The sequence below is a fragment of the Pogoniulus pusillus genome, chromosome 7 (assembly GCF_015220805.1).
Source record: "Pogoniulus pusillus isolate bPogPus1 chromosome 7, bPogPus1.pri, whole genome shotgun sequence".
Classification (NCBI taxonomy): domain Eukaryota; kingdom Metazoa; phylum Chordata; class Aves; order Piciformes; family Lybiidae; genus Pogoniulus; species Pogoniulus pusillus.
Genome location: NC_087270.1, coordinates 1307521 through 1335062, shown reverse-complemented (window position 1 = coordinate 1335062; position 27542 = coordinate 1307521). Strand labels below are relative to the sequence as shown.

At 43.4% G+C, this 27542-nt stretch overlaps 1 protein-coding gene across 4 annotated transcripts in view; it reads left to right on the top strand.

The window, feature by feature from the left end:
* RALGAPA2 (Ral GTPase activating protein catalytic subunit alpha 2) overlaps window positions 1-27542 on the top strand; it is a 139635-nt gene that overhangs the window by 76999 nt on the left and 35094 nt on the right. For all 4 annotated transcript variants that reach the window (XM_064145713.1, XM_064145712.1, XM_064145714.1 and 1 more), the window contains 4 exons: window positions 110-233; window positions 1847-2002; window positions 9481-9639; window positions 13719-13846. In XM_064145713.1, the coding sequence (XP_064001783.1) occupies window positions 110-233; window positions 1847-2002; window positions 9481-9639; window positions 13719-13846 (567 nt within the window). The remainder of the gene's footprint in view (window positions 1-109; window positions 234-1846; window positions 2003-9480; window positions 9640-13718; window positions 13847-27542) is intronic.

Here is a 27542-nt window from a genome sequence, read left to right as displayed (position 1 = left end):
GAAAATGCTAAATGTGGTCTCCTGCTCATAGCTTTTGAGTGTGGATGAGCTGAACCTTCTCAGAGCCAAAACTTCTTTAACTTCTCTTTCTTTTTACATCTTACTGCAGCCGTGAAACTCATAAAATTGCTGTGTTCTACATCGCAGAAGGCCAGGAGGATAAGTGCTCCATACTCTCCAATGCCAGGGGAAGCCAAGCCTATGAAGATTTTGTGGCTGGGCTGGGCTGGGAGGTAATAGTCATGAACATAGGCAAGCTAGAGCATACTTGGTGAGCTACAAACATCTATGCAAGGTGGTTGAGACAGGAAAATGAAAAATAAAATATTGATGTCAATGAATATTTTGTAATTCTCAAAAAAAAAAATTCTGGTGTGCTTGGTGAGGCCTCAAAACAGTTGTGCAGCACAGAATGCTTTTGCTTCCTTGCTGTTGCTTGCTGGAAGGAAGGGAACATAGCCATAAAGCTGAAGAGAAGGCTGAGAGGGGGTTGTTATTAATGTTTATAAATATCTGGAGGGTGGGTGTCAAGAAGGGGCCAGTCTTTTTTTTCAGTGGTGTCCTGTGATAGGACAAGGGACAGTGGATACAAACCAGAAAACAGCAAGATCCACCTCAACACGAAGGAAAACTTCTTTACTGTAAGGGTGATGGAACCATGGAGTCTCCTTCCCTAGAGAGACTTCAAGACCCATCTGGATGTGTTTCTGTGTGAGCCTGCTCTGGCAGAGGGGGTTGAACTGGATTATCTCTACAGGTCCTTTCCAACCCCTACCAATTCTGTGCTTATACATGGTGTGTTATTTTAGTTTAACAGAGGACATTCAGACCACCTGAAACATCTCAGAATGTTTACATTTCCTGTGTAACTTTCACAATTCTTTGCCCACTGATTTCTGGGAGTGTTTTTATGCTGAAGAATAGCTCTGCATAATATAGGTGCATCATGAATTATCTTAACCTTTAGTAAAGGTCAAATGAAGGAATGGGAAACAGACAGATCTAACACAAAGATCACAAAACCACAGGGGAAGGCTTACCTGTCTCTGGGATGGCTACAAAATTCTAGAGTGGTGAATTCACCAACTCTTGATATATAAATCTCTGCTATGAGGATAGGCTGAAGGAGCTAGGGTTGTTCAGCCTGGGGAAGAGAAGATTCCAGGGAAGCCTTATAGCTTCCAATAGCTGAAGGGATCCTACAGGAAGGCTGGAGAGGGACTTTTCATAAGGGTGTTTAGTGGTGGGACAAGGGGAAATAATTTTAAGCTGAAGGAGACTAGGTTTAGACTGGATCTTAGGAAGAAGTTCTTCAGTATGTGGGTAGTGAAACTCTGGAATAAGTTGCCCAGATTGTTTGTGGATGCCTCCTCCCTGGGTGTGTTCAGGGACAGGCTGGATGAAGGCTTGAGCATCTGAGTCTAGTTGAGAGGTGTCCCTGCCCATGTCAGGGAGGTTGGAGTAGATGATCTTTGAGGTCATTTCCAACCTAAGCTGTTCTGTGATAAACAAATCCTGATCATTCATAGAATCACAGAATGGTTTAGGTTGGAAGGAACCTCAAAGCTCATCCAGTTCCAACCTTCTGCCATAGGCAGGGACACCTCCCACTAGAACAGGTCACTTAATGCCTCATCTAACCTGGTCTTGAACACCTCCAGGGAGGGATCACTCACAACCTCCCTGGGCAGCCTCTGCCAGTGTCTCACCACCTTCACTGGTAAGAACTTCTTTCTAACATCCAGTTTAAATCTCCCCTCTGCCAGTTTAAACTCCTCATCTTGTCATTACAAGACGTTCCTCAGCCTTTCCATATTCCTTCTAACGTTGACTTTGAATCACTTAGGTTGACCTCTCAACCCACGGTGGGTTTATGGGTGGCCTGCAGCGCAACGGTAGCACAGGACAAACTGCTCCTTATTACGCTACCTCTACTGTGGAAATAATCTTCCACGTGTCCACAAGAATGCCATCAGACTCGGATGACTCACTGACCAAAAAGGTACATACCTTGTGTGTTTCAAAATGTTGTCTGTAGTCTTCAAGTGCTTAAATTAAACTGAAAACAGATTGTACTAACTGGTCCTAGCAGGCTGTCTTTTCCTCTGCCACGTGGTGCTCTGCAGCTAGATGATCTGAATTAAATGCCATCTAAATTCTGGATTCTGAAACACAATTAACATTTCCATGGTAGCCTCAAATACTCCCATCAGTAATAATATTAGCAATAATTTCATTTGTAGGCTGTCTGCCTGCCAAAACTGTTGTAGTTTGGTAGAACAAAACAACCAAATACAGGATAATAAAACCTTAGGGATGAATCATCCTCAATGTAACTAACAGGAAAGAAAAGAAGTGAAAGAAGAGTGACAAGCATAATACAAAAAGCAGCCAGATGATATTTAAGGCCATTACCCAGTTTTACTCACAATTCCAACAAACAGCCCAAAATTTTGTTGGTTATCAGGGACTTAATCATTTGTCTTTCATAACAAGGAGTGATTTGAAATCATGGTGCTTGCTAACTGCTGCTTTGGGTCAAGGATTTTAAGTGCATAACAAATCTTTGCCTTTTTAATTAGGAGTGGCAACTTACCCTGCACGGATTGTTAACGTGCCTTGATAATGTTGCCACATCTGCCTGTGCTCTGAAAGTTATCTATGAATGTGTCATGGGGGGATTGTGTTTGTTGCCTAGGTAGTTTCAAAAATAACATGTGCTCCTCCTTGAAATAAAAAGGTACAATTTCTAACAGTCAGAACGTGCTCAGCATTTAGTAGTAAAACTGTATCTTTTCTTTTTCATTATCTGTCATTAACAAAACAATTCAACAAAATTTAGACTGGATATCACAGAGTGAAGTGGTGAAACTCTGGCACAGGTTGCCCAGGAAGACTGTGGATGCTCCCTCCCCAGAGGTGTTCAGGGCCAGGCTGGACGAGGCCTTGAGCAACCTAGTGGAAAGTGTCTCTGCCCGTAGCAGAGGGCATTGGAACTGGATGATCTTTAAGGTCCCTTGTAATCCAACCCATTCCATGAATCTATGAAAATTACATCTTTGTTTGCAACAGTTATCCTTGTATTAGTGCATTTACATAGTTGTGATTAAAAAAAATAATCTGAATTGGGATCAAGAAGTAGAGGTGTGGTGCATCTTAAAGAGTCTCTATAGTGTCTTTCTCTTGGACCAAGGTGGGACTATCTGTGGCTTTATTGTTCCTGGCCAGTATTGATCTGCCTACTAGTTAATAACTCCAGTGACACATGCTTTAGTTTCCCTAGGCTTCACATTGTACCAGGAGAAAATTCCTTAAAATATCACCCTGGCTTCAATTTAAGCTCATGGATGTGGAGAACAGATGATTTTGCAGCACACGTATTCATGTTGGAGAACTGCTCCCATGTCTTTCCTACAGGGATTGTGGTCTTCTGGGGTTTAGGGAAACATAGCAAAGGCTGTGAAAATCATAAAATGGTTTGCATAGGAAGGGACCTCATCTAGACCAACCCCCCTGCAGTCAGCAGTGACATCCTCCACTAGATCAGGTTGCTCAGAGCATTTTTGAGCCTGGCCTTGGATATCTCTAGGAATGGGGCCTCAACTATGTCCATGGGCAACCTCTTCCAGCATTCCATCAAATACTGTCTAACTGTTGCGTACTACATCACCTGGGAGAGGAGAGAGCACAATCTGACAGAGCTACTGAAAGGGGGAAAATAGGCTTTAATTGCCAGCAGTCTGTTATACTAATTCTCCTAACTCCCACCCATGTTAGGCATTAACAGACATTCACGGAGTCTGGTTATTCTGTGTAGTTGTCTTCTCTATTTGCTTTAAGCTAATTCCTTTTTTGTGAGAAAGAAAAAGCAAAAGTATTTAGTAGCTGCCAGTCTTCATGTCTTGAAGTGCTAGGAGACAAGGCCAGCTCCAGTAGATATTTTCCACAGAAAACACCACCAAATAATTGTTTGAAGACTTGAACCGCCCACCTTAGGTCAGCTAAAGGAGTGGAATCCTGCAGGGATCAACTCCATAGTCCTGTAAAGAGGGACAGAGGCCTGAGCAACCTAATGGACATGGAGAGCTGGCCCCACTGTAAGCAGTGGATTGGACCAGATGACTTCCAGAGCCTTTTTTTGAAGTGTGATCTTCCATGGTTTCATGCTCCTGCACAGAATGGCTGAGTTTAATGTGTCAGAGCTCTTGTGGAAACAAGTGTGGATTTCTGTGCAGACTGGCACAGACTCCTTAGCAGATTCCACAGAACTGCAGTCTGGGAGTGGAGACCTGATGTGTTTCAGCTGCAGTGTAAAATTTCTGCAGGACTAATAATTCTCCAGTTCTTGGGAGATGCTCTGATCATCTTGCTGACCTCCTCTCAACCTGCTCCAGCCATTCGACATCCTTCTCGTGTTGGGGATCTCCTAGCTGGACACAATACTCCAAGTGAGGTCTCACTAGAGCAGAGTTAAAAAGATGCTTTTCTGGTTTTTACCCATCCAATGCTTCTTTGTCAGCAAGTTGTGAGAAGACAGCTTATGATGCCACTCTCAGTACCTGCTCCAGTGTTTTGCTGCAGTAGAAATGTGTGTGGTGACAGAGTCACTGGGAGAACATGAAAGGTTGGACTAGATCATTACTGAGTTCCTTCTGCCCTGGTGTTCTATGAATGAGTGTATAAAATATTTTACCATACTGTCAGTCAGGAGGCAGTGGGGGCACAACTCTTTTGGTTTTTTTCTTGCATTCCTCGTGCTTCTATCAGATAGGATTGTGTGGATACAACCTGGTACCGTAAGCTCTCCCTTAGCTCTGAAATCTTGATCTCATTTCTGGGGTTTCTTCTCTGCATGCTTTGCCTTCAGATAGGCAAAAAGAATTCAGGCCCACTCAGTGTGCTTGGCTTGAAGGCTCCGAAGCGGAACAGAAGGTCTCACCACCTGCTGGCCAAGGAAGTAGTACAGCAGGCCATAAATTCTGTGGGCTGAGAGAATTAAGCAGATGCAGTAATTTTACTTAAATATGTTATTATGGTTCTTTATAGAACACAAAAGGATAAATTAATTTCTGCTCTCAATTCACTTCTACTAAGGATCATCTTCGCCCCTTATTTCGTGCAGTGCAGCTGTAATTTGCTGTTTGTCTTCATGTTTCTGCAGTATATGCTGACGTTATATTGCTTATTCTGGGCAGGAGAAAACCCAACAAGCAACAAAACAGCCAAAAGAAAGGAAAAAAATCTCTCCAAATAAACCTTATCCCTGAAAGAAATCTTTTCAAGTGGAATGATCAAAGTTCAGCTGATATCGTCTACTGCTGTAGGGTTCAGCATCGCTGATTCTCAATTTTTTTTTCTTTATCTGCCTGTCTTGAGGCAGAAGTGAAAATCAATCATCATAACAGCATCCTACTGTCCCCCTGTCGTGTGCTGCCTAAATTGTACTTAAGGGTTTAAAAACAAGCTGCAAATTTTTAAGTGATTTATTCCATCTTCTCCATTGTCATAGCAGAACTTTTTCAATTCAGAAATCTGGTTGCAACCCCATACTGAACTCTTGTTCCTTCGCTGCAGAAATTTGTTAGCTGGAGCTAGATTAGATTTTTAGCAGCTAATCTAACTGCTGTAGGGGTTTGCAAAGTGGGGACAGAGCTGTGCTATTGGATTTGTCCAATTCATTTGACTCCAGGACTATAATTGCACTTATGTCTTACAAGGCTTTTATAGCCTAGGGCTGGCGAGCAGCAGAAAAACAAATTGGCAGTGATACAGTAAGAGTGAAAGGGAATGAAAGGCACACATTATCAGTCTCCAGGCAGCACTGTTCTGGCAGGAAGTTTCTTGGTTAATTTACAAATAAAACTTAGATTTTAGGATGGGTCCACTGTCAGGCAAACAATGGGGATGTCAGGCCCGACTGTTACTTAGCAAAAGTAGCAGCCCTGCCTGCCCAAAAGCAGGAATTCTTCAGTCAAACAGACGACTCCTCTCTGGAGCCAGCTGGCTGTGTAATGCAATTAGCAGGGAAAGGAGGTCAGGCCATGAGGTGTGTACCGTGACCAGTATCGGCAGCGTGTTGCCTGGCAGGCAGCGGGCAGCCTGCAAAACTGTTTGCTCAGGCGCAGGGGAGCAGCCTGCAGCGCCGGGGAGCGCTGCCTGGCTCCTGGAGCCCGTGTCGGGGCAGAGGGAGCACAGAGCCGGCGCGATGAACGGCAGCCTGACGAACCGCCGAGGCTGTGCCTTCAGCCAGCTCCCAGGCACCGAAGGCTGGGCAGGGCTGAGGCACCAAGCGTGTGTGACTCAGAAACTGGATTCTGTTCACGCTGCGTGCAGGCTGAAAAGCCACAGGCTCGGCTCACGCAGGGAGGAGAAGCTAGAGCAATTTCATAGAATCATAGAATGCCAGGTTGGAAGGGATCCCAGGGATCACCTGGTCCAAGCTTGCTAAATGATAGTGTAAATGAAACGAGCTGCTTTCCCTCAATACTTGCAGAGAAATTGTTCAAGCCAGCAGTATACAAAACAAAACCCTGACTGCTTGTGGTCGAGGTGGGCTGCTGGTTGGTTTGGCTTTCTATTTGGTACCTTATTTCCTGGCTGCTTTGGGGTTATTATTTTAAAAAATTTATTTCTTTCTGGTTTTTTTTTTTTTTTTTTTTTTTTTTTTTTTTTTTTTTTTTTTTTTTTTTTTCGCTTCCCCTAAACTCCATGGAGGGCACAGAGTGAGCCTGTGGGACCTGACGGTGTTTGTGTCACTTTGGCTCTGTGGCCAAAACTTAAGTCCTTCAGGGTACCGAGTCTACCACACAACTCATGTTTTGAATGAGAGACACAGGAAAATAGCAGCTGGTTTGTTGTCACTGCTGAATTTATGATAAGGTTTCAGTCAATGACAGTATCTTCCACAAACAAATATTTGTGATTAATACCAGTTTTCTATTTGCAACAATACTCCTTTTAAATGTAATGAGTAAGGGTGTATCACTGCACAGCAATGGCAGGTAGTACCTCAAGCTTTAACATGAGTTGCGAGCATGAGGACTGCAGCCAAAGCAGTGATTTATTACTGCATGTCTGCAAGATTTTGAGCTCCTAGCCATCACTCCCTGCCTCAGACAAGCACAATGTGCCTCAGTTGGTCTAACTCACCCCTCTTGAATGAATTTTGTTCTCTTGGATATAACTGTGAAGTGTTTTGGGATTCCTCAGTAGGAAAAGTATTAATTGTCAGAGCAGTCCCTTGTAATTTTAAAAAGAGACTCGTAAGTACTTGGACATACTTTGATCACTGTTTTTATAGCAGTACATGCTGTTTATCACTCCAAAAGTACTGGGAGTAAAGGCAGTGAAGAACCTTTCCTGCAGGGACTGTTTTTGTAGGGAGAAAGGCTGCGCTCAATCTGTGAATTGCCAAATGCAACTGGATAGTTGCATCACCTCACAGGATTCCCTTTCCAGATTTCTTTCTGGGGCTTTTTAAGGCAGAGGTGGTAAATCCCATGGCTGTGGGCTTGGGTATCGGGGCATGCTGAGTTCAGCCCGACAAATTGTGGGCACAGCTCACAAACACATTGCCGTTAGGCTGCTCTGAATACAGCTGGTGTGAGCAGGGCCCTTCCTTCCCTCGGCTCTCACAGCAAATTACAGCTGGGTTTTGGCCGTGTGCTGCCAAACACTGAGACCCTCAGCTTGTGGAACCTTTTGTGCACACAGTCTTGCAGCCAGGCAGATTTGAGGCTTTCAAAGACTAAACTTTACATCTCACTTTTAGTCATTATTAAGGTGACCTGACAGCATCTGTTCACAGAAAAAGAAATCAGGATTTTGTTGTGCACGTAAATTGCTGCTTAGTTTTGTATGTGTCAGTCTGCACTGAGATTCTATCCACACAAGTATTTTCTTGGATGCTGCTGTGTTGTTGTTTTTTGTTTTGTTTCTTTTTTTCCCTGATCAATTAAGAAATTAATAATAATAAATTAATATAAATTAAAGCTCTGCCTCAGAAAGGTTACAGATAACGTTTATCAATGTGGTGAGAGATGCTTTATATCTAAACATAAATATAAATCTGTTCATAAATCAAGACAACTACAAGAACAGTAATTTATACTGACTTCTGAACATGTAAGAAGCTCTACTAATAGGATAGGTCATATTTTTATAAGACACAAAAGGTCTGAATTTTCTTCAGGCAGAACTATAAATGTCTTTTACTGACAGGTGAAAATAAAATATAACTATCTTTATTTGAAATAAACTGGGACTCAAAGCCACTCTGAATTTAGCTGGAGGATAAACTGTAAGTTGAATTCATAGTTTGAACTTTGTGTTTCTTGGTGTGTTATGTTTTTTGCCATGTTTCTCTTACAACTGCAGCACAGGAGTAGGAGTGAAAGAAAACAAGGAGTGAAAGCCTTTACTTTCAAAAGTGCAGCCTACTTCTGGTGATACAGTACAGGCTGATACAAGGCGTGTTGGGATTACTTACTTGTTATTTACCAATGAAAACCACTACCTTTTTCCCCTTCTTTTTCTTTTATTCCCCCCCCCCCCCCCCCCTCCCTGCACAGAGACAGTGAAGAAGGCAGAGCTACGTTTTGGCTTCTTTGTTAGCTCCATTGTGCACATTGTTCCAGGGGCTAGCACCAAATTGGGGGTGGGGTGAGTGCACGTCTTTTAAGCTTGAAGAGGGACTGAAATTCTCTTTATGCTTTGGGCTGGCATTCTGCATGTGGATTAAATTTTAACTTTAAAGCTTACAGTTGAAACTATTGTGTGTAGCTCGTACATGATTGCCAAACACTTTTTGCCATCTGTTAGATCACCTCCAGCTCCTCCAATAACAAAGCAAACACGCAAGGCTTGCAGATGCATTTTGTATGTGTCACATTTACATTTCCTCCCTATTTTATGCAACTCTGCTCCAAATTAAAAAAAAAAAAAGTAACTCCTCTCTCCCCTTTCCAGTTTTTCTCTTAATTCACATTGTGCAGTTATTTTTCCTTCAGGTTTTCAAACAAAAGTCCTCTCCAGGCACAGTCAGCAAGGAGCTGTTTGTAATGTAGTAAATTCACCAAGAACACTTCATGAGGGAAAGTTTCTTGACATGCCAAGTCAAGGCATTTCATGTTTCTGTGACAGCTGAAAGATGGTGTTCTGTGGGTGAATGTTTTGTTGCAGCAATTCAGATTTCCATCTTATATTACTGTAGGTAAGGTACATTTACATATCGTGCTAATGGCTAGTTTGATAATTACTTAATTAAGCCATCAGCCAACAATGTGCGGTGAATGGCGCAAATCATTTAGCACAGCTTTTCATGAGCAACTGGAGAAAAACAATATTTTAACTTTTTTTTTCCCCTCCCTTTTACTCATAATGATTTCTGCTATTGAGCATTGTAATTCAATTTGTAAGCCGTGACCCCTCATAAACTGTTGTTATCACTCTGATTAATAAAGACCCAATTTGCCATTGCAGCTTCGTCACTTGGGAAATGATGAGGTTCACATTGTCTGGTCTGAGCACACCCGGAACTACCGCAGAGGCATTATACCAACGGATTTTGGAGATGTTCTAATTGTTATTTATCCCATGAAGAACCACATGTTTTTCATAGAGATCATGAAGAAACCTGAGGTACGTTTTTTGACTGCTTTTTTGGGGTCTGTCATATGCGGTGTGCAAGTGACCAAGAGTTACTGCATTTAGGTAAAGATTGGAGGTTTTAGAGTGGGTTGGTTTTGTTGTGTTTGCAGCAAATAGTAAATTCACTCTCTCCATCTTTGTTTAGAAGTCTGCTGAGCGAGGAGCTTTTGTTTGAAAGTTAAAATTGTTAATAGTGATAGCAATGGCTGCTAATTCATTTTATATTTCTGCTTAGAGAGATATTTCAGAACTTTCAACCCATAGGAGTCACTGTACAAAGAACTGGTTAAAATCATAGTGAATTTTGTATGTCAGGCAATAAAAGCCAAATATTAAAGATTCAGGCTCCATCTTTTCGCCCCATACAACTTGGTTATCATACGTATGGTACTGCACAGAACTTCCGTGTTTTTGAGACTGCCATTATAATCTGACTCACCTGCATGATGTAGTCATTGGATATCCTCACACTAAAAACAGAATTTTTGAATTTTAGTGTTTTCTTTTGAAATCATTGTTAAACCACCATGTTTTAAGTTGTTTGGGTTTTTTGTAATGAATCATTGATTTTTTTTTTCTTTTGCAAAATGTGTATATGTGCATCCATGCAGGTGTGTATGTAAGAGCAAACCTTTAGGTGGTACGTTGTGGATGGAAATAAATCTAAAAGTCATCAGTGTGATAAATACCATATCCCCTCTCTAAGGGACATAAGTTGTCCAACAGAATCACCAGCTGTGGAAAAGGTGTACATCAGAGGACTTCTTGACCAGCTTTTGAGTTGCGAATGAAGCTGAGACATTGACAGCCAGTGGCTTGCCAGTAAACATCTCACCCTTCAAAGCTGTTATTAATTGAAACAGCAAGGGTTTTTTCCCTCCACTTGATTTTGAGCTCTTGAGTCTACTTCTTGGGAATTCTAGCTTTTCATGTTCCATCAGGAAAATGGGGATTTAGTGTTGGGAACGTGCTTGACAATTCTGTGAACCAATGGAGAAAAGCTATGTCATCTTCCATATTAGTCAGAAATACCCAACGGGCAGAGTGAATAATAGCTAACTGGAAATTTAGTGTTATCCCTACATTTAAAGTACAAACCATTACAATGTAATAAAATTAATCCAGACATTTCCAGGGCAAGTGTGGCTGACCTTTTGTTCACCAGCTACTGACCCCAGGGTGAATGAAAGAGGCTTGCACAGAGAAATGTCTGTTGTTTGGCTTCAGTCCCTGGTATTTAAATTGCATTCCCTAATCAAATGAAAAGGCTGTCCTCTCTATCAGGTTACAGAATCCATGGCAACATTTGGCCTTTTATATACATAATGTTAGCCTTTTTGTTTGCATCTAAGTAGAGACACCTGGAGCAATGTTAACATTAACCGATTTAGCATTAATAGCTTCATTATATAAGAATTTCTGATCAGATAGCTGTTACTTTTGTTATATTGCTTCAGCTCGTATTGTTTTCATTTTTTATCTCCCTGCTTGGCAACCAGGCAATGATTTGCAAATTTTTTTTGTCTTGATTAATTAAGCAATATAATTATCGGGAACCGTGATGCAGTCTTTGCTCAACAAAGCTTCTGGGAGAAGACAATAGTAAGTCTGTTAGTGTGAATGCATTCCACGCGTCACAGATGCATGAGGATATTCTGAACAATGAGACGAAAAGCTGCCTGCAAAAGAGGACAAAGAATGCCAGGCAGACTCTACACACTGCACATACCGCCAGGGACATACTGTGGGTTCCCTGGGACACAGATGCCTCGTTAGATTGCAGCTAGTCATCAGAGATTAATTCTCAGCCATTTGGTACAATAATTTACCCATTCCCCACTCTTTTAACTAGTGCTGCTTGCTATAGAGGGGAAGGCTTTGTGCTCAAAAGGTTTATTTGACCTTGCCTACTTTTACTGCATGCAACAGAAATAATTATTTTAATTTTTCCCCCCCCTCCTGGAAATTGTAATGAAGCAGGTGTTTGCAGCAGGCTGAATATTAATTTTTGTTTCATGGATAACTTGGCACTGACATTTGGAGCACTCAAGGAACGGGATATTTCCCTTTACTCTTTTTTATTGATGCCTGTCAAAGCAGAATATATACTTTTTTTTCTTCATCATTATTCAGAACACTCTTTTGCTCAAATGGGTATTTAATCCTAGCTTAGGGAGGAATCATGAGCAGGGGCGTGCAGTGGTCTCCCCCCTCAAACTCCTCATTAAGGCAGAGCCCCCTGTACAGATGGAAGCTGACGATATGCGAGTTCCATTGACTTCAGTGACCCTCTGCACGGCCGCAGGTCTTCTTGGGAATTAATAATGCCCAGCTTTGTGTCCAGGCGGGCCTATGGCCTGGCTGCGTGCCCCTCGCCTCGCCCTGGGCTCCATGAGCCTGCCAGGGCAGGGCAGCGATACCTCTGAGGGGCTCCTGAGGGTTGCCCCCCACCAAGGAAAAGCCATGAACCAATCTGGGGTAAAACTGCAGTCACAGTGGTTCCGCTTGCTGATGCAAAATCCATCACTCTCCTCCAACGACGCTTCTGTCCTTTGCCTGATTTTCTGTATCCATCCGGCAGCCTGTGCCAACGCTGGATGTGCTTTTGGACAAACTGTGTGTCTAGGACACGGTTTGTGAACTGATCTGTCTGGTTATTGTTGGGGAAAAAAACATCTTTTCCCACGTCACCGAAGTGGCTCACTGCACCTATGCCATGGGGACAGACTGGGGAGACTAAGCAAAGCTCTCAGGTTTTAGTGTTCAGCTCAAATTAGCCTGATTTCTGTTGAATGTTACAGTACAGAAAACTCTGATTTACTGGAGTGTGACTAGGAAACATTTAGAGAAAACAGTGATTAAACTTGCTTTAAAATGCCAGAGAGATTTGGTAAGTTTGCTAGGGAGTGCCCACTGAAAGATGGTGTTCAAGATGAGCACATGAATATAAGTGTATATAAATATATATTCACATATACAGGTGCACACACCATACATACCTTATCTGTATTTTAAGTATATAAATCCTGTGCACACACCCTAGACACCAGGTGGTGTTGAAACAGTGCAACAAAACTGGCTTGTCAAAAAGCCTGGCGATAAACTTCCCTGGACAGGAGCTCACTGAAGTGTTCATCTGACTTTAAATATCTGCTGCTTGTTTGGTGGTACAATTTTAATGCTGCTATGTACTTCACCTCCTTACTTGTACATACATTTAAAAATAGGTTTTCCTTTTTCTTCATTTGTCAATACTTAGAAATGTTACTCCTAGCAACTGGAAAACTTGATGCTCTAGAATACTATTGCTTTGGTGACACAATTTCTCTTTCTGCCACCTTGCTTTCCAGTTGCCTGGCTTGTAATGCTAATCATTAAAAGGCAAAACCACAACGGAAACATTTTACACTAATCTATTTTTTTGGGAGGGGGGTGGATAATAATTTTAAGTAAAGGAATGACCAAATAACTGTGTGAAAAGACAGCTGTCATTTGCAGATGTTATATTAAACCCAAATTTCTTCTGCAATTCATTGCCACTTCTAATTAGAGGAATTCCCTAGATGCAGGGGATTTATATTATTCCCTTTGTCCATTTATTGAATGACTGCCACAGTCATCCACTAGCAGTTGCAGAAGAATAATGGAGGGTATTTATTTATGTGATAAGCTTCTGTACAGATGGAAAAAATCCATAGCTTAAATACTGATAATTGCTGCTCCTGTCTGTTGCAGGTTTTGCTTGGGTTATTTTTAGTTTGCTGTTGCTGAGTTATGAAAGGGAAAGGAGTTTGGCTGCTTGTGAATGCTAACATTTATTATAGATCTACACATAAAAATTCCCTGGGTTTGAGGTGTCAAATCCTGACACTTTTCACTTCATGTATAAATCGTCTCTTGTACCTGGCGTAACCTTCATCCGAGGAGCCATACGTCACCAATGACATTCCCTGGTCGTTTTGCTCTGTAGGTAACCCTGAACGAGCAGCACTGTCTCTGTGCTCTATGCTAACCTTTGAGCCTCTGCTAGCTCAGCTGTATGTGTGTTGTCTTTATTTTGGGGCCCACAGGTGCCATTTTTTGGTCCTCTCTTTGATGGAGCCATCGTGACTGCAAAGCTGCTGCCAAGCCTGATATGTGCCACGTGCATCAACGCCAGCAGAGCCGTCAAGTCACTCATCCCACTCTACCAGAGCTTGTATCCTTTTCTCCTACTAGGGCACAGCTCCCCTGGGTAGGGTTCTTACTCCTGAATGTTCTCTGCAGAGAGGTAAGCGTAATCAAAAGTCCTTCCTGTTGGATTTTTGGGAAAAGTGCAAAATTACCTTCATGTCAGGCTTGATGTTTTCCATCATTCACACTCAGCTGTCATCCTGCATTTGAAAATTGAGATCATAATGTTACGAGGCTGTTTTGATGAGCAGCTTCAGGCAGTCGTGCTCATGGTGGGGCCTGCACTTTGATCTGTGAATAATGATAATGCTCAAGTTTTCTACAATGTGTACTAGGCTAATAACCTCACTCAAAGAAGCAATCCAATTGACTTTATGTGGACTCACTGCATTAATAAGACACATAGGATGTGATTTGGGTAGAGCTGTTCCCATTCCTGATTTCCAGTTTCATTCCACCCACATCTGTATTTGGACACTTCAGGACATACTTTTTTGCAGTGGCTGAAAGACCACTAGAAGTTAGGACTCTCTATTACAGGATTTGTAGCAGAGACTTCTCTTCTTGTGTGATATGTGAACTAACAGTGTGTTTTTCACTTACTGTAGCAGCTTCTCAGAATGCGCCAGAATTATGCCAGAAACCTTTTCTAACTTTTGTTAATCGTATCACTTATCTCAGGACCAGCACCTGCTGCACTTCATTTTCCTTGGGGACATTTTGAGTATTTTTGTTACTTTGACAAAGGAAGTTTGTCAACAAAATGTTTTGATCTTTGACAGAACTTTAATTAATTAGTTTGAGACACAAAATCCTTTCGGAGCATTGTGGGGTTTTGTTTTTATAAAGGCTAATTCTTTTCCAGTATACTTTCAAAAGCCATCAGAAACTAAAGGCAGCATCGTGATTAAATACGTTTGTATTTTATTAACTTCACTGTGTACTCATTTTTTAAACAAAGACAGTCAGCATTTGAATACACTCCGAGAGTCACAAAGCTCTGGCAGTACCTGACAGACAATTCAAAACTTGCCAAGTTTTCCACTTCTGTTTCAGAAGAAATTTAGCTCTTTATGGAACTTATTCTCTGAAGAATTTAACTTAATCCATCTGCACCTATAGTCAATATATAAATTAAGTAGTAACATAGTAAAATTAATGTAACAGTGATTACAAGGATGAGGAGATCCTGCTGCCTCTTACTGCTATCCCAGCTCCTCACTCCTGGTTGGAATCCTCTGATTCCAAACCCTGCTCATCTTCTGCCTTTCAACGGTTGTGTGAGCAAACAGAACTCGCCAGCCTGCTGTGCTACAGCTTTCCATCAGGGTCTCTCTCTAGGTCTCTCCTTGTCCCCAGGGAAACATGAGCAGCACAAATATGATAGCACATGCCACTTCTCAGCATATGCCTGAGGTCTAGATGAAACAGCATCTGGACCCAGATTCTTTTCTTCCCTATTTCTGTGCCTGCTTTCACACCAACGATTTCTGCAGTGAGCCAACTGCCACTTTCTGTCTGATAAATGAAAGTGGATTGAGAAACTTCTGAAACTGGACAAAGGTAACATGGTGGGAAGATCCCATCAGAATGACACTGGAGTGGGAGAGAAAGCTATCCACAACTTTTATTATAGATCATGAAATGTTAGTACCTCAGTTTAGATATACTGGAATTTGTAGTGAGTCAAGTGTGTAAAGAAGGTGTTTGAAGCTGTACAGTGCAATAATGCTGCCTTGCAGCTCCCAAAGGGCATACAAGCAGGGGATGACTTTGCTCTGGGGTTCCCTTTGCCAACTGCTGCAAGGAGAATGAGAGAAAGCAGATGCAGTAATTTGAGCAGTAAGTGAAAGAGTTTAGTAACTTTGCCAGACTGGAGATGCAAATAACTCGTGCTGAAGTAGTGGCAGAGTGTGACCTACCTTCTGGTGCCATAGGCAGAGCCCTGATCCCGGCTCCTGCCTTGCAGGGTACAGGGCGATGGAGCTGGCAGTGGTGCCTGTGCAGGGTCGCGTGCCGGGAGCTGGGGCAGCATCTTGCCAGCAGTGACAGCTGAAGTCACTTGTTGGAAAGTCTGTAAACTCCAGTTACAGCTGCACTTGTCAGGGGCTCTAAGGGAAGTGTAATCAGCCACAGAGATTAATTTGCATCTCAATTAGGAAAGAGTCAGGAGGAAGCATAGGGTCTGTTGCTGGAAGGTTGTGGAAGAAATCTCATCAGGCACAAAAGGCTTGCGAGTCTCAGTGCTCCAGCGAGTGGAGGACAATATCCGAGTCTGGTTTCCATGGGGACTAGGACCGCAGAGCCGCAGGAGAATCTCGCTGTGAGCTGTAATCGCTTGGTCATGATGACACAAATTCCACTGTTGTACCCAAATACGTTTTTCTGTTGGAAACGCCTTTGAAAATGAGGAAGGTATCTATGGGCAGACCGCATCCGATTAACTTTCTGAGTCTCATTTTTATGTCCATGTAACTGGCTTTGTTTTAAGGAATTCATTAGGGTGAGCCAAATATTAATTTAAAAATAATTACGTTAAAACTTCAGTGTAAAGCCATCCTGCCTCAAAAGTTCTTTGTATACCTCCAGAGGCACAGAAGCAAAGTGATTAACGCACAGTTCGGTTGCCTTGCAATGGGCTCCAGCTCGGTTGTCTCTGTAGCTGCTGCAGTGTTTACATGGTCATGGATGATGAGACATCAGGATATGTTCAAAATAACCATTTTTCAGGAATGCATTCATGCTCAGCTCAGCGAAGCATTGCGGCTTGGCCACTGTAGGCCACAGTAATTGGTGCTCTCACCGGCCTTAAGTAAGCTTCGAGTGCTGGGTAATGTGTTTCAGCAGCCCCACCAGTCTGTTTTCTCTGGCAGTAATGTTTATTTTAAACATGTCTGTGTGCTTTACAGAAATCAGAAACAGTAAAGTCGCTTAAATTATAGAAGAACAAGGAGGAGGAATATTTAGATGTGGTAAAATTGTTGTATAAAATTGTATGTATTTATGCACGTTTTCGAGAGCATTAAAGCCACCTTTTCATGTCCTGGAGAAGGGAAGGATCAACAAATCTCACAAAGGAATAACTACTTATCCAAACTAAAGTTAAGCAGAGGTTGCTAACTCACGGTGTTTAAGAGTAATGCAGGATGCCCTAGGAGATGAGAGCAGGCAGGAAAACTGGTGTGGTCATGACTTAGTGCATTGCTAGCTGTAGTTTGCTGAGTAGGATCCCTTAAGCAGGGTCTGTTCTGGTTCCAGTAAAACTGAGTAGTTCAAACTATGGTGGGATTGATGTAAAACTGCACCTTCGTGCTCTCTTCCAGCTTGTATTAGATTAGTAGTGGGAAGGGGTTTTGGACACTTCTGAAGTCCCATGTCACCCAAAGCTGCAGTAATGCACATTTGGAAACTGGTCTTGTCTGCACAGACAAATACTGGCAGCAGGCGGAGGAGGGTTTTGTTTAAGTCTTTGTGAAGGGTCTGCTGTTTATGATGACAGTTTTTAAACTCAGATGCTAGTAAATCTGCAAATATGAAAGTGTGACGAAGTCTGCAGACGATATGGTTGGTCCATAATTCAGTGCTGGTCTCCCAGAAGAATGTGGGATTTGGGGACAGCAATGACTGAGCAAAAGCATTTTTCAGTAGCTAGAATCCAGATTACCTTTCAGTGTAAAGTAATTTCCTTGCTCCTGAATTAAACTGTTCATGTCTAGACGTTTGTACGTTTGTGCATTTGGAAGGAAACCCTGGACATGACAAGGATGCTTTACATAATATCTGAGCACTGGATGTCACCATTTCCCTGCTCTACGACTTACGGTCCTGTTTGTGAGTTAGCAGAAAACCCAGCCCTTCACATTGGAGAAGTGAATTTGCTATGTGAGTAAAGTTTTTTCTGCTGCAGTGAACATGATGCACCTGCTTAACTGTGCCAGATCATTAGGATGAAATCAAAAGGTCATCTAAATACACAACAAAAAAAGATACCCATAACTTCAATTCACTGCATTGTATCCAGATATGAGCACATCTGCCATCTATTACTATGTCAGGTCTGGAATCAAGAAGATTAAGCCAAGAACATCGACTCTGAATTCTGAGCTAATTCCTTTCATTGGCTTAAGCCAGTTTCTGATTAACCTAATGTACAGTGGCTGATCTGCTTACCTGCTTTATCAGGGACTGGAAGAAAAAAGATATTTGCTTTGATGGGCTTAATTGTGTGAATGGCTGTCACTTATTTTGTAGGTGCATGTGTTGATGCCTGCAGACACATTTTGTGTGGCTCCCAAAATGAGCTTGCACATAGAACTCTGGCTATAAACCAGCATTTGACTGTAACAAAACACAGGAAGGCTGTTATTGTGTTTGGAGAAGGGTTCACAATTTGCTTCCTTGATTTCATCCAATGAAGTTATGCCCCTGAGCTATATAGATTCTGTTAGAAATTGCTATGAAATTTTGAAGCATGTGTCACAGGAGCTGTGACAATTTCTGTAACATGGCATCTGACAGTTTTCTGCCCAAGTGATCGGTTCTGGCTCACAGGAGCGGTTGCCTGTAGTCAGCCCTTCGCTGCTTTGTCTGCGCTAAGCAGCAGGTCTCACTGTCCCTCCTTCTCTTTTCCGGTGATTGTGGTAAGCAGCTGAAGCAGAGGGGCTGAGTTTCAGACGGGAGCGTTTGGTCCTGCCGCGGCAGTCTCTGAGGGATGCTGATGAACGCCACGGCGGCTGTTCGAGGTGGCGTAAAGCAGCGCTGACCTTCATTTCGCAGCGCAGCTCCCCGCTGCAGCGGATCGATGGCCGGGCTGTCTGCCTCGGTGGCTGCTTTCCCTCCTCGCAGCCAGAACCTTCTCCAGGCAGCGATCGATGCCTCTAATCTGTTCCAGCCTGTAATAAGTCATGCGAGGCAAAGCTTTTAGGTGGCATTACATGGGATTGTGTAGGCGGCTCTTCAGCTCTTATTCATAGAGCTCTTCATAGACTTGCAGAGAAATCTACTGCACCCCGCTTGTGAATATATAGAGTATATAATGCTTTTGTGGATTTAAACTTCTCGTGCTGCCGAATGATGTACAGCCACAATGGGTTTAAATTTCAGTGTTTTTGTGCAGGCATCTGTACCTACCTGTGCCTATTTATAGCCCCTTGATGGACACGCGGCATGTGTCTGCAGTACTGCGAACTGCTGGGGAGCTTCACCGTGTGACAGAAGGCAAGGCAGTCAAGTTTGCATCCTAACAATATAATTTACTTTTCTGCTATTTATTCTTCCCTGTATCTGAAAGCTGTTAAAAATCAGCAAGGGTTGCTGAGAAAGTCCAAAGCCAATTCCGTCGCTGAGTTTTAAATGGCAGTAACTGCTGCCCCTCCTGATGGTGATGGCTGTGCAGCAACTGTATTCTGCAGTGGGAGTAAATAAACCCCAAGAGCTTTAAAAGCTTTTATTTCCCAAGTGATTTAATGAGTAGTTTCAAAAATGAACCTGTGGTTAAGTGACATCGTGAATGTCATGTTTTTTTAAATGGAAAGTAATTCACTGTGTGCTGTGTCAGAGGAAACAAACAAATTGACAAACAAACTCAGCTTTGGATTTTTTTAAATGCTGTAGAGGTGCACTAATTGACAACGAGCTTCCTGAAGTATGCAGCCATACCTTATTAACCCCTTCCAGACTGGAAAGTCATGATCTTGCTCAAAATAACATAAACAGCAGATCAGGATTGAGTTGGGAATTTAAATCCTAACTCTCCTCTGCAGGGGGGAAGCCACTGCTTTGCATGAAACTGTTTCTTTCTTCCATTTCTTCATCAGTAATATTTTATTTGTTCATGACTAGTTTTGCTAGAAGCTGGGGGTTTAAGTGCTGCTTAAACTTGTATCCTAGCCTTGTATCAAATTTCGGTTGTGTAGAAGATTTCAGGTACTGCTGCTGCTCTGAAGGTTGCAGGGGGTAGTGCTTGCCCAGTTTCAATCTGTGAAGGCACAACATAGTTCACAAGGAAAATGCAGTGGATTTCTCTGCCAGTCTGTGAAAAGCACTATGAGCAAGTGCTGCAGAGAGCAGTGCAGGGATTATGAGGTCTGGACTGACTGGCCAATAGCTCATAAGTGTTCAGTGTTCTTTATAGTACCTGAAGTTGGCCGTGTTTCTAGATTTCCTTGCCACATATCTCTGGCTCATCTGCTGTCCACTATTCTCAGTGGCATTACTCATTAAATACCTACAAAGTGTTTCTGCTGTTCTTCATAAACATAACACAGGTTTGTTAAAAGTGCAGTTTTGTTACTGAATGCTCTACCTAAAAAGCTCCCAAGAGGTGTGTGGTGAAAGTCTCCCATCAATTTAACCTGCAGTGACAACAATTCAGTCAGCATGGAGTAGGCTTTTGTTTCTAGTTAGTAAATACTCTTTCCCTAGTGAAGTGTGAACTCCAGCTCCTGTTCTCTTCTAGCAAGATGTACAGAGGTGCCTATCACACCTGCCACACTCTAGTTTATGTTTTCTGTTGTATTAGACCAAGAAGCTCTAACTTGTGTTTAATAAGAGTCTCTGAAGTTTGGCAGAATCAAAATTGATATATTCAAGTCACTACGAAGTACTTCCTTCAATCTTGAGGGGGGTTATGCCTTTTTTTTCTCCTTCACTTATACACCACTTAAATGAAAGATGTTTGTGTTCTTTGTATTTGCAGAGTGTTACAGTGATTTTGCTGTTCTGTCCCTATTACCTTTGAAAGGATTTGGGTAGCTAAAACCTCTGCTGTATCCTTACAGTGAGGGTGGTGAGACTCTGGAACAGGTTGCCCAGGGAGGTCGTGGATGCCCCTTCCCTGAAAATGTTCAAAACCAGGTTTGTTGAAGCATAGCACAGCCTGGTCTAGTGGGAGGTGTCCCTGCCCATGGCAGGGGAGTTGCATCGAGATGACCTTTAAGGTCCCTTCCAACCCAAACCACTCTATGAACACCTCGCTTCTGCATGCTCACTTGCACTGTCATTGTCTTAGGCCTATTTTTGTGTTTGTTGGTTGGGTTTTTTTGGTTTTTTTTGTCACATATGAGGGGGGTGGGAGGGAAGTGTTTTATCTGAATGGGCTGTCGATTTAATTCAGGCCCTGCCATTCTCGCGTGGACAAAGCGCCTGTTGGCTCTGCCTGGCTGCGGGTTGGCATCTCGGCGCGCCAGCTGCACGGCCAGGGAAGGAAGGCGACAGTTCCGCATGTCACTAGCAAGGATAGAGCCCAGGTTTGGATCTGAGCAGGGCCAGGCGCCCTGCCTCGCGTGGGCACGGGGGAACCGCAACCACAGCATTCGGAAGGGCAGCGTCCAGCCCTGCCACCCCCTCCCCTCCCAGGGAAAAAACCAACACCACCACCAACAAAAAGCTGGGGGCGCGGGGCTGGGTGCGCTCCGCGCCGCGCTTTGTGCCGTCTCATTAGCATGCTGGCCGGCGGGCGGGCGCGCTGGCTCTGCCGGCCCGGGCAGCCCTGCGAGCTGCGCTAGCTTACCAGCTGTTCCTGCTGCTCGCCACAATGTCCAGTGCGCGGGGATGGCCTGGTTCCTGCGCTGGCCGCCGCGCACAGACAGCCTTTCCGCTGGGGATGCCCACGTGGCCGCCCGGCAGCGGCGGCACCGCACGGAGGAGCAGGCCCTCGCATGGCATATGGTGTCTGGATTCATACAAGATGCAAAACTATTCTGCCGCTAATGCACAATGACTCATAGCATTGCTAATTTTTCTAACAAAAGCCCCACTTCCACACCCACACTTTTAACCCCTCAGGCAAAAAAAAAAAAAAGCCTCTTCTTTAGTTTGAAAGCTTTGGAAATGCAAGGAGGTGGCTTCTGGATCAATAAAAGAAACTCTGTATTTATTTAAAGCATATGCAAGTACGAGCAGTTATTTTACATTGCAGTTTTCAAATCACCCTTCTAACATATGGTAAAATTTTGTTGTTCTTCCAAAGTAGATTCCCTGTCAGTTGTTGGGAATTGTTAATATTTTGCTTAGGTCTGTATTGTAAAAATAGAAGTCAGTGCAGAGAGTAAAAAGTTTTTTTTCCCCGTTTAAGCGAGAATCAAAGCTATGAGCTAAGTAGATCTACAACGATTGTATATCACAGCACGCCTCACTGAGCTGGTTAGTGCAAGCTTGTAATATCTGCCTCTTTTTCCTATAAACCAGCTCTTTGGGGGGGGGGGGGAACAATGCACGTTCCAACTAGAGGGAGTTGCGGGGATCGCCGAGGCTGATTCTTAACCTTCCAGTCTTAATTCCTTTGTGCAGAATGTAAAGCCATCCCTTCCTACGTTTTAATAAAATTAAGTTAAATTACCCCAAGTAATTCAGATTAAAAGGATGAGTCTTAATTTTTACAGCTCAATCATCAAAGTAAACTGCAAAATTCAGAGGAAGCTAAAGCCCCTTTCTGGGTGGCACCCGTGAAAGTGAAAGAATATAGGTCATGAAAAGAGTCGTTAGAAGAGGGATTGAAAAGCTGAGGCTCGCTTACCGTTGTTAAGAGACAAAAAGCACAAGGGAGGTATGAGCGGAGGGGAAGGGAGCGGGCGGCACAGCGGGAAGCTCCTGCGCCCTGCATCGCAACAAAGGAACAAAGGGACCTGCGGGGAAGGTGGCCGAGCTCGGTGTCACGGGCTCTTAGGAAGCAACTTGTTACAGGGCACCTCTGCGGGCACTGCTTCAGCAAGGAGAATGTCCTGCAGGGAGTCATAGAATCACAGAATCTTAGAGGCTAAAAGAGACCTCTGGAGATCATCCGAGTCCACCCTCCCTGCCAAAGCAGGATCCTCTAGGGTAGTTCACACCGGAACAAATCCACGTGGGTTTCGAAAGTCTCCAGAGAAGGAGACTCCACAACCTCTCCAGGCAGCAAGTTCCAGTGCTCCACCACCCTCACTGTACAGAAGTTTCTCAGGTTGAGTCACATGAAACCTTTTATGTTCCAGTTTGTAAAGTCTTCTGAAGGAGACCTCCTGCCTTCAGGGAGTCTTTGCTAAGGGACAGTTTGAGAAATTCCTTGGGGCTGGTGACTCCACAGTGGCCTACTCCGGGCTTCCCAATGGGTCCAGTGCATATCATGGCCAAAGCTGAGGTACCGACCTGGATCTAGCAAGGCAGCTCCTGTGTCCCTGCAACCACTCATTCACCTCTCCATGGGCCGTAAGAAGGCACAGAGATGCAGGAGTGCAGCTGGATGTGCACATGCACAGCTTCGTGTGCACACCCCCACTGAGCTGGGCACTTGTGGGGATTACACACAGGTGTGTCATCACCACACAGGGTTACATCACCTTTCAGACTTTCCTTCTCTTTTTGTTATAAAGAAAAACCTGACATTTCAGTGATGCTTTCCATGAACTGCAGATGGTGTGATCACTTAATTAGGAAGTTAAGAAATCGTTTCTATACCTTTTTTTTTTTAAGGTTTAGCTTTGAACTTTGTAAATTGCTTTGTTTCTTAGTTAAAGTGAGGTCCTGCAGTCAATGTGGACCATACTTGCAAGAGGTAAGACTAGATCACCTCCTGACATCCCTCCAACCTGACCAGTGTTGTGCAGCTGATACTGAAAGGATGAGCACAAAAACTACTTTAATTGGGAGCACCATGATCTGAGATCCTTCTTTAAGGAGGAAAGGCTTTCCTTTGCATGTCTTTGACAAACTTCTAAAGCCCTACTGCTACTGAGGGCTTTGTTATTGGGCTGGGGATGTAAATATTGAGACAGGAAGAGGGGAACAGAGGAAAGCTGCTTTTTCATAGGGAGGTTATTGGCTGACATATTTAATTGGTGTTTCTTCTTTCTTCACTATCATACTTTTGTGTGTATTTCCCAGTAAGATTAACTGTCAGAGTTCCAGTGTATAAACAGGAGCAGATGGCTTTTAACGATTTCTTAAATCTAGTGCTAAGTAACAATCTAGTACATGTACAGCACTTTCTGTTAAAAAAAAAAAAGAGATAAATCTCAGTTCATTTGCTGAGTTTTGATACTTTCTCTAAATTGGTCTTTGAGACCTGCATCTGTAAATCCTGCTTAACAAGTAGATTTGTCATACCTGTTTAATAAAGGTGTCCAGTGACAGGACAAGGGGGAATGTTTCAAAGCTGAAGTAGGAGAGTAGGGTTAGACTGTATTATGGGAAGAACTTCTTCAGTATGAGGTTGGTGACACTGTGGTGAGTTTGGTGGTTGTGGATGTCCCCTTCTTGGGGGCGTTTAAGGCCAGGATGGATGCGACTTTGTGTAACCAAGTCTAGTTGTGAGGCATCCCTGCCCATGACAGGGGTTTGGAGTAGGTTATCTCTGAGGTCCCTTCCAGCCTAAACCATTCTATGATGATGATTCCACATAGGGTTATCCATCCCATTGATTTTCACCTGTCTAACAGTGGATGGTGTTAGAAAACGTACAGCTCTGCTGTACAGTTTGTTGACTTCTTCAGCATTACCCTGTGTGTCTAAGTGGTGTGAGTCAAGTAGCAGTTCCATCACCTGGATATCTGAGTGCTCTCATTGTAACAAACAAACTGGGGGTTAGATCAGGTTTTCATAGCTGCAAAGTCTACATCCCTAAACTGAAGCATCATGGAAGTGAAGTCATTACAATGTCAGAACCTCAAACTAGCATGTGGTTTTACTTCTCTTGTTCCTGACAGTTCTTACTTGTGCCATACCTTCACATCTAACTTCTTTGCATTTAAAGTTGACTTCTGGAGTTGTTAAGGGCTGTGCCTGCCACCCTAATGCTATTAAGCCAGTAGAAGTGTAGCAGTGCAGATAGTGGGATAAAAGTGTAGAGTCCTTACACTGGGGAATGAGCACTAAACTTCAGCTATCATAAAGGAACTCTTCTCCTTGCTATTAACTTGTCTCCATCTTTACCACCTTTCTGCCCAGAGAAGTTGTGGAAGCTCCTTCTCTGGAAACTTTTCAAACGCATCTGGATACATTCCCACGTGGCCTGCCTTAGGTGAACTTTGCCAGAAGGTTTGGACTACATGATACCTAGAGGTCCCTTCCAACATCTAACATTCTATGATTCCTTTCCTGGCTACCAGCACCTCTTACAGCTGAGAAACCCAAGGCAGTGGTAAGAAATGTAAGTGGTTAAAATTATTTCTCTGTCCTTAATTTTTAAATTCCACTTGGTGTTATTTGAAGGTTCCAAGTTCACAGACTCACAGGATGTCAGGGGGTGGGAGTGACCCAAAGAGACCATTGAGTCCAACCACTGCTAGAGCAGGACCATACAATCTAGCTCAGGTCACACAGGAACACATCCAGACAGGCCTTGAAAGTCTCCAGTGAAGGAGACTCCACAACCCTCTGGGCAGCCTGTGCCAGTGCTCTGTCACCTTTACAGTAAAGAAGTCCCCCCTTGTGTTGAGGTGGAACCTCCTGTGCTACAGCTTACATGCATTGCTCCTTGTCCTATCATAGGGAGCAGTGAGCAGAGCCTGTCCGTCCTGTCCTCCCCCGCCCCACTGACCCCCAGCCCTCAGATATTTATAGACATTGATTCAATCCCCTCTCAGTCTTCTCTTCTCCAGACTAAGCAGCCCCAGGTCCTGCAGCCTTTCCTCATCAGGGAGTGCTCCAGTCCCCTCATCATCCTCATAGCCCTTTGCTGGACCCTCTCCAGCAGATCCCTGTCCTTCTTAAACTGGGGAGCCCAAAAACTGAATGCAGTACTCAAGATGAGGTCTCAGTAGGACAGAGTAGAGGGGAAGGAGAACCTCCCTTGATGCGCTGGATAGCGTTTGTGTGTCTGCTAGTTCCACCCATATCAGTCTGAATGACTTCAACTGCACAGCTTTCCTCACAGCCATACTTCTGATGGTGCTGGTTTTAAACAATGTCAGTGCCTGATGCTTGACATCTCCATTTCAGCAGGAAGATAAAAGAAACAGATGTGTCTTTATTTTCATCGAGGCATTTAATGTGTGACAAAGGCTTCCCTTCTCTCTGTTTTCCTACCTGGTTCTTTTTCAACCCTTTGCCCTGTTTGCTTTGCTCTTGTTAACCCTTTTGGTTCTGTAGAGTCCAGCACTCTCCTGCAGCTGATCAGTCCTCAGGGATGTCCCCCATAGAGAGACATTTCAGCCCTTACAGTTCAGTAGCTGAGCATTTTTATGGCTTGGCAGTGGAGAAGAATCTCTTCCAAGCTGGAACAACTCTTAATTCAGACTTTTTTTATAGCCTTCCACAGAGCCTGCTGGGGTTTGTGCTCCTGTGTTTTATAACTTGTTGCCATGATAATTCAGCTCATCTTACAGGTTCCTCTAATTGTGATTGATGTGTAATCACTCATTTTATTGAACCTCATTAAGGTCTGCGAACCTCTGTACCATCTTACAGCAATTAGAGCCCAGATAGCCATTCCATCTGTTCACAAGCACTGTTTAATTAATGAACTTTTAACGTGTTCTTTGCCTTGTAAAAGCCCTCAGCATTCTCAAGTTTTTGAATGGATCTGCGTGCCAGCATTTCTGTTTTTCCAAATGCCACAGCAACCTGCATTTTGGAATCCCAGAAGTCAACACTCGAGGTGCTGCGAGCTCAGAAGGCAAAGTGGGAGAGGTTTTACTTTTCAATTCCTCCAGGTCAGTTACAGTAGCTGTGAAACTGGTGTTTACAAAGAAAAGGCTCACATGGATTTTAGTGGTGTTCTTTATGCCCAAACTGACCATGTTTAGTCTTCCTTTGCATCACTGAAGAAGGTACACAGAGACCAGTAAACAAAATGATTAATTTTCCATCTTAGCACTTACTGGAGGAACATTAAGAATTCAGTGCATGCAGGCACACACTTTCTTGCCCTTGTAGTTCATCTTTTTGTTACATTTAGAGCATCCAGACTGAGACAGCTTTGTTGTTTTGGGGCTGTTGAGGGGTTTTTTGGTACTATTCAATATAATGAGATGTTAGGATGGAGAGGAATCTGCTAGTGCTGCTGGAGTTATGGAAACCGTTGTAATACTGATCCAGAATTGTGAGAAAACAGCAGGACAGATGTCCCTAAACACTCTGAGTTTTTCTGCTGCTTTACCTGTGGGTGTTTTGGCAGTGCAGTAACATGCTGAGGCACTGATTGATGCAGGATGAATAAATAGTTGCCTTTTTTCATTTGAGAAAATGCATTTCTGTGCCCCAATCAGACACCCAAGAGGCAATATTTCCAGAGTGTCTGGAGTAGATGAGGGACCTTCCAACCCTTCACATTCTGTGATTCTGTATGTTAAGAATGTGAAATCAAATGTGAATGTCACTCTGGTGGCCACCTTTGGAGCTGGAGAGATCAGTGAAGGAGAAAGAGGACTCTTCTTCCTAGGGTGTTTTTGCATTCGGGGTCTGTTGCTGGTTTTTATCCAGGGCATGGCATTGTAGAGCAGTAGTTGTGCTTTACCTAATACGGAGAGATCTGTGTTTACCTTAAATAATCAGGACAAGAATTATATCATACTTGCTTAACTCCTTCAATCCTTTTCAGGCAGACCATCTGTCTGACCCAGGCATTCTTTCCTCCCCCAGCATGCATTTCAGCCAGTGCTTTGAGTAAGGCTGTGTCCTGGAAAGCTAGATAGGAAAAGCTAGATAGGAAGTGATAGGCCAGGCTTGAACATGGGGCTGAAGGTGCTGTTTAGAGGAGTGAACACGTTGCCTGCCAGCTGAATTTCAGCAGCTATTTGTGAAATGAA